Raw genomic sequence first — 8284 nt, forward strand, 5'->3', positions numbered from 1 at the left:
ATTTGATTCCCTAATTACGACGAACTGCATGCCGATATCCGCTTATTTGATATTTAATCTAGATCTTATTTTAGTTTTATTTTTCCCCCTAATCAACAAAGTATCATCCGCCTTAGCTTTACGAAGTAACCTTAGAAAAACGGTATATCGATTCATAAGTCCCTGTGGGATCGATATCTTTTAAAACTACGCGATAAGGCTGTGCACTTGCAGTTAATACCCCATTCGACTCATAAAGTCGCGATCATACGTGCATAGTAGTTAATAATTTAAAAAAAAAACATAATCATCTGGACGGATAATTAAAATAACAACATAATCATCTGGATGGTCGTTGGGACGGTCCTGCAACATTAGGACATTTCCTACGCATGTGTCCTATTTCACAACAAATTCCACACCTTCTCTTTTCCTTCTCAACATCGTCCATCTCGGTTCTAATCCTGGTGTTGTTTGGGCGCCCTTTCTTCCTCCTTCTCATAGAGTCATCGTGGAAAAGAGTAAATCCTTCATATTGTGGCCAATTCTCCTCATGGGGAAGTCCTAGGAAACTCTCCTTATAGACCTTGAACACGTTAAGAATTTTGAAGACGTCTGGAATATGAATGGAGTAGTCCTGACGTATGCTCGAACATGCTGCGATTACATGGGAGCAAGGTAAGTGAAATGCCTGAAATTTCCCACAATCACGGTGTTGTTTCCTCAGATCAACGCTGAATGTTCCGGTTGGTCGACCGTCATTATGATTAATCTTCTCTTGGACCATGAAATAGAATCTCTCGCGATCAAACTGCATGACGTTATGCGTGCTAGCTTTCATGACTTCCCCAGCCATCCCCTTGTTGCAGTTATTAGTGAAACCTGCCCAGAGGCTAGCATTTTTGTCCATTTATGGCCTCTTCTACCAAATAGTGATCTTAATCGATAGTACGTAGATTTGACTAATGCAGTTATTGGAAGGTTTCGGGTTTCTTTTAGCAGCGAGTTCATTGCTTCTGCTAGGTTAGTTGTCATATGACCCCAGCGTTGCCCTCCATCAAATGCCCTTGCCCACTTCTCCCGAGGGATGTTGTCTATTCATGATAAAGCGTCGTTGTTTGTTCTTCAGATTTCCCCCCGATAGTAGTTAAATTTCGCCTCTATTAACGCATAACCCATGTTAACAACTATTTTGCGCAGATCCTTGTCTTTAATCTCGCGCATGAAGTTTTGTGCGATGTGTCCAATGCAATAGACGTGTGATGATGGAGGATACTGCCATCCATTTTCCAGATTGTTATATGCACTATTTATCGATTCATGCCTGTCTGATATTAGACATAGATTTGCTTGGGGAGTAACGTGTATTCTTAAATTCTTAAGAAAGAAACTCCAAGCTTCCTTTGTCTCACTTTCAACCAATGCAAACGCTATCGGAAATATGTTCCCGTTCCCATCCTGTGCCACAGCCATCAATAGAGATCCTCTGTACTTGCCATACAACCATGTTCCATCAACCTGCACAATAAGTTTACAATACACGAAACCACGTATACATGGCCGAAACGCCCAAAACAGACGATGAAATATCCTTTGGTCACCCAAGTGTGAACCATCATTTGAAATCACAGGTAAGGATTGCAATTCTATAATGGTACCTGGTAGATATGTTTTCATTACCAGTATCCACTGCGGCAGATCGTTGTAAGATGTCTCCCAATTTCCATACAGCGACTCAATTTCCTTACACTTTGCAATACATGCCTTTTTGTAGGATATGATATACCTGTATTTCTCAGCAACATGAGCGATGATAACCTTCACCTTAAGAGAAGCGTCCTGATTTACAAGCTCCATTATACTCTTACTAATCATTTCTGAACTGAGTTTTGTATGGTATTGTGACATGGAAGTGGTTGTGCACGTATGAGGCCCACCAGACTTACCAACTCTCCACCTTGAGTTACCCTTACGCAAAGAGACCATGCATTTGAAATTGCATGTTGAATTTCTACATTTGATGACATAACGTACATTGTCAGATTTAACCACAGAAAAATCTAGACTACGTTTTATATGCCATTGTTGCAACGCCAAAACACATTCTTCCTTATTTTCATACTCGATGCCCTCCTCTATTTCGTCAGCATTGTGAGTTGGTATGGAACTTCCGAAAATGAAGATTGGTTCAGCATCATCCAAACTTATGTTTTGCATGTGCACAGGTGGGTTGTACAAACTAATTGGTTGCGCTCTTAGTGCAACGGTCGGTGTGTCGAAGATGTCTTCATTGCCATCGTCATCGCTAACACCAAATAGATCTTCAAATCGAACCTCCTCAAGATCATCCTCACTATTCTCGCCTACCTTTTCATTTGGTATGAAAGGTTCATTATTTTGAGTCGGTTCTTCGTCAATGGCTTGACTCATTCCGTACTCGTGTGACTGTATAGATTGCGTTGGATAACAGAGATTTTCATTGTGAGTCGGTTGTTCTTCAAGATTTTCATTGTGACTCGGTTGTTCTTCAAGATTTTCGACTAGACGAACATATATCTCAATGGTGGGTAATTGAGAAAATGTTATATGACATTGAAACATCGACTTGACATCTTCGTCAGTCTCAATGGGTGTCATTATGTAAAAGACGATATTATCATCTCCATTAATTAATGGATGGCGATACATGAGGTCTTCAACACAACTTTGTAACTTTTTTTCAATACGATCTTTTAAATGATGGAAGTCGGAGTTGATGTGGATTTTGAACATATGCAAATTCGTATTGCAAAATGAGAATCCCTCATTTGCATCTGTGAAAAGGGACCCTTCGGAATGGATAAACACAATTAAATTTCTTTGAGCCATGAATGTGGGATATTTGGTTTGATGAAGGAGATATGAATGTAGGATATTTGGTTTGATGAAGGAGATATGATTGTAGAATGTTTGATTTGATGAAAATAAGTAAAGATATAAATGTAGTAGATTTGGTTTGATGAGAATGAATGAAGATATGAATAATATTTGGTTTGATGAAGGAGATATGAATGTAGAATATTTGGTTTGATGAAAATAAGTAAAGATATAAATGTAGTAGATTTGGTTTGATGAGAATGAATGAAGATACTAATGCAATTTATAGTCAACAAAACATAATCCTAATAAACCAAACCCTGAAGAAATATTACATGCAACTCGTCCTTCAATTGGAAGAGAGAGAAAACGTGAAAACCCTAGATGAATAAGCTCTCCCATTCATTGGACGAGTCATAACCCTAGAAGAACAAGCTCGCTCATTCATTGGACGAGGTAACACGTCAAATGGCTAAGCTCGGCATTCCATTGGACGAGGCAACACAATACAAGGGTTAACTCGGCCATCAAAGAGATGAGTCTGCACGCATGCTTTTTTGCAGTGTAATTTCCAATCAGCATGGGAATCGTTCTTGCAGGGATTCCTTGTAAAAAAAATTTGCATGCATTCCCTTACTAGTCCAATCAACCTATACAATTCTCACCTATATATTTAATATTTTTTACCACTATAAATAAACCTTTCCTCTACAATTCTTTCTCATCATCTTCCTTCAATTTCCATTTCACAAATATTTAGTCTCTTCAAATATTTACTCTCTTCAAATATTCACTATCTTCTATTCCAAAATGTCTTTGTTGTGGATGGGCGAATCACACCGTAGGACGGCGGCAAACATTGCCGAATACGTAAGTTTCTTTCAAATCTATTTCACAAATTCAATATGTAAATATCACATCAAATATTTATTACCATTTTTATTTGAATTTCAGGAAGACGGTAGGTTCCGGGTCCATTCACATACATACATTCAACCAAGTACGGTTATAATACCGTATTTGGAACTAGTCGGTTTTGCAAATGTGGCCAAGATTGCAAGTCTAAAAGTAGATTCTAAATTAATTGTTGCATTGTTAGAGAGATGGAGACCCGAGACACATATCTTTCATTTACCAACGGGTGAATGTACTATCACACTAGAGGATGTGAGTATGTTACTAGGTCTCCGAATTAATGGTAAAGCTATTAATGGCCCAACAAACGTGACCAATGATGTTTACATGGAGAATTTGGGCATCGAACCAACAACTTCAGATAAAAATGGGGCTTCTGCCAACATTGTTTGGTTAGAAGCCGTATTAACACAACTGAAAAATAACCCTAACCCGATCGAGGCGGAAAATATTCTTCATTCAAAAGTTTATATTTTACTTTTAATTGCTACCTTTTTAATGCCAGATAAGAGTCACAATTTATTGCATTTTTCTTGGTTACCTTTAGTAGGAGACCTAGAAAAATGTAACACATACAGTTGAGGTTCTGCTTGTCTGGCGACACTATATAGACATATGTGCAAGACAGCCCATAAAGGAGTCAAGAGCATAGGAGGCTGTGTTATATTACTAACTGTATGGGCATTCACACGCATACCCTTGTTAGCCCCGGTTAATAACGAGGTTCCATCACATCCTTATGCATTAAGGTAACGATTTTCATTTAAATGCAATTTATATTTCTCAAAATTATTTATAGTCGCTTTAAGGTATTTTTTTTTAATATGCAAGATGGTGCAAACGAGGTATGAATTACGGAAATAATCCTCGTCATCATCTACGAGGGTACCGTGTTGCAATAGAACACATGAAAGAAAACGATGTAAGAATGATTAATTATAATATTCAACTTATTTAAATTTATTTTATACATTCTAATAGTTATATTTCTTTTAACAGTTTATTTGGAGGCCGTACATACAATATCCAGTGCCTGATTATAGTGACAGCCGAGTTTGGAGTGTAACAACATATATGGTATGTTTCTTTACCGTTGAGATGCATCAGACGGATCGGGTCAAACTCCAATTTGGATTTGAACAAGAAATACCGTCTCAGCCAAGATGTCTAAGTGAACACCATAACATGACTGTGGTCCAAGCTTGGGACACACATTGGCAAGATTTAAACAAAGAAGAGCTAAAAGAATGGAAAAGAAGAAGGCATTTGGTGTTACAAGGAAACTCGGTAATTGGTGAGTCTAAGCTGGGTAGAGAATACATGAATTGGTTTTTATCAATTCCTTTTATGCACGTTGCTCCAACACAATTTTTGAATGATCCCCGTCAACGTGTAGCTTCTTCAACCCAACAAACAACATCACCCCCACATCGAGACATTCCCCCCACATACACATCCACATTTGGGGCCCAACCATCATCCTCAGCTCAACAAACTTACCAACACACCCAGACCATACAACAACACACAATTTATTCCACCTTAACCCAACACCATAATCCCCACACTCCATTCCCTCAAACAAACTACTATTACAACCAACAATATCAACAACAAACCAACCTACGCCCACCCACACAATACACTCCAATTCCTCAACCCAACTTTGAATACTCAAACCCTCATTCTCAACCCCAAACATCTAACACCACATTCGTACAACCCACTCCTACATACAACCCTGATGATGTCTACTATCCTCCTATCCAACACACCCAACCCATCACTTACACACAACTCCCACATTCACTATCCAACTTTGGCCTCACTGATGACCATCTAATGAATATCCCTTCTTTTCGCATTCAAGATCTCGACAGTATGGATATGCCTCCAAACACATCACAACAACATCAACAACAAGATGCCCATGATGAATTATCTTCCGACTCATCTCCGTCTCCCACAAGACAAAGAGAAGAAGACTTGGGCAAGGGAAAACGCAAAAAAGTTGACACAAGATGTGGAACAGGCGGTCACTATAAATAAAATGTATTTCTTCCATTAGATCAATAAAATCATTATTAATCATTACCGTTCATTATATGTCTCGTTATAATATTTATAGTTGTATAATAAGTATTTAAAAAAATAAATCATTTCTATTATTAATATTTTTTTTAAAAAATAATTTTATTATTAATATTTAAAAAAAACAATATTAGAAAACTATTATTAGAATTTTATAAAAATATTATTATTATTTTAAAAAAATCATTTTTATTATTTAAATATAGAATTAATTAGAAAACTATTTAATTATAATTTTAATAAGATTATTTAATTATATAATAGTATTTAAAATAATAATAATAAAAAATCTCCTTCATTAGCTCGGCCAACCAATGGCCGAGCCTAGTCATCATTGTCAGCGCTTCATGCTCTCGCCCATTCATTGGACGAGGCCCGATGAGAAAGTGGGGTACTTTGGGATTTTTTTTTCAGAAAGGGGCATCGTGGGAAAAAGATTTCAGTTTTAGGGCACTGTGGGAAATTAGTGACTAATTTCTTCATTAACTCTCTCACTAACTCCTTATAAAAATCTCTTTAAATAGAGAGGTTAAGAAGAAAAAAAATATTTTGAAATATACCCACCTCAGTCTTTAGTCTCTGCTTACCATCAGGTGAGATACCTTTTATATACCTTTGAGGAAAACAAGTATTAATGTTGAGATTATAAACATATAATTTGGGCACCGTAGAAACAAAAGTAAGATATTGTTACTTTTTAACATCCAAAGAGTATATCTAAGTAACGTTTATATTTATATGTAATCGTGTTACTTGAAAAATTAATCATTTGTAATTATTTCCTCTTTCAGTGCCATATAGTTAAGTCTATAATTAAAAGCGCGTATGTGCTTACACTTACAACTACGATATTGGAAACCTAAAAATAAAAGATAAGTAGATAACAACTTGTTATTCCTTTTTGAATGGAAAAATCAATCCTTTTAAAAATTATCTTTATGGTCTTAGGAGACACAACACTGTTATGCATTATTCTTAGACTTTTTGTAAAAGATATATATTTTTTAGGATTAGCAAGCTAAAAGTGTCAAACGCAAATGATATAAAATCACGTTGATTGTTATAACACACTTTATCATGTTTGACCATTTTACTTGAAACGATTTTAAGGATTTTTTGTCCCAAAGTAAAACCTCAAATCCTCAATCCTACAAGTGGAGAAACCTCAGTCAAGTCCACACATGCATGTTTTCCTCGTATCCACCTATACACTAGAATATGTGATAGTCTAAGTGTTGATCTTCCCTCCAATGGGTCGGTCAAAAAATTCGCAATCACCTTTTTCTTCATAAATACACTCGCCTCTGAATATATTAAAAAGAATATCCTTAACAAAGTCATGTTGATATTTGAAGCCTGGAAGCTCCCTACAATGAAGTGTGTGTTCTCCAAAGGTATCCAAGTTCACCTTACAAAAAATAGGGAAAACCTAATCAGTAGAAAATAAGGGAATCATAAGAAGATACCTAAAGATAATACAATACTCTATTGATGACATATCTAGAAGAAAATCTTAAGCATGTGTTGCTTGCAAACACCCAACAAATAATTTTTGTATTATGGTTATGTCAAACTTCACTTTCATGTCCTGAACACTTTTACGAAAGAGGGCAGTCGACAAAACATGTTAGGCTTTAGTGGACGATATAGTAAAACTACTAAGGTCAATTTTTTTTGGAATCATAACACTAAGATCATCCAAAGCTCTCTCAAAATCAGAGTCCATGTCATATATTTTAGTGTCTATCAATATATGATATTGTAACACCCATGTTTGGAACCTAGAAGCAGCAAAAGCGTATGAGGCATCCTCTAATGTCGAGTACAAACCCAATACCATAACTATAATAGGTAAATAGGTCATTCTCCATTAGAGTTCCCTGAAGAAAAGACCTCCACCAACTATGATGTCTTCAACAACCCTTCATAAATATTTATCAAACTAAATAGTCACCTCCTCCGTGTGAATATGTAGGCACATTCTTAGGCTCAAAACTAGTTTGGAAATACACATGCAAGACTGAAGTAGAAGAATCTCACTTTGAGGATCCCTTAACCATGGGAGAAAATTCATTGACTCACTTTCACTAAAAGCTCTTTTCATGGACAAACTCTAGGTAAAACCTTTATCTCTACTAACGGAACCTCCAAGTAATTACATCCCTAACATCGTCCTCCCATGTCTGAAGGGAACAACCCCTCCATGAATTTTAATTCCATCACACGAAGGCCAGAATTACATCCCTAAACCCGTCTCCCAAATGATGTCAAAGACTTTAGCCACGTCTTCTGAATCCCATATGATGGTCCCATCATCAAGATACCAAGCATGAAGAAGAATCATGTAATTATCTATGATCTTATGAATACAAGGGTTTAACACAAGAGAAAAAAGGAGAGGCCCTAACGGGTTACCTTGCTGCACTCTCATTGCTGACATAAT

At 36.6% G+C, this 8284-nt stretch overlaps 2 protein-coding genes across 2 annotated transcripts; both read right to left on the minus strand.

Annotated features, from left to right (window-relative positions):
• Positions 1-319: 319 nt before the first annotated feature.
• Positions 320-889, minus strand: LOC127136787 (uncharacterized). Its single transcript, XM_051063308.1, has one exon. The coding sequence runs from the start codon at positions 887-889 to the stop codon at positions 320-322; it is 570 nt and encodes a 189-aa protein (XP_050919265.1).
• Positions 890-1104: 215 nt separating this feature from the next.
• On the minus strand, positions 1105-2616 carry LOC127136789 (uncharacterized). The gene has a single exon (XM_051063309.1). The coding sequence runs from the start codon at positions 2614-2616 to the stop codon at positions 1105-1107; it is 1512 nt and encodes a 503-aa protein (XP_050919266.1).
• Between the last annotated feature and the right edge of the window lie 5668 nt (positions 2617-8284).

The sequence above is a fragment of the Lathyrus oleraceus genome, chromosome 4 (genome assembly GCF_024323335.1).
Source record: "Lathyrus oleraceus cultivar Zhongwan6 chromosome 4, CAAS_Psat_ZW6_1.0, whole genome shotgun sequence".
NCBI lineage: Eukaryota > Viridiplantae > Streptophyta > Magnoliopsida > Fabales > Fabaceae > Lathyrus > Lathyrus oleraceus.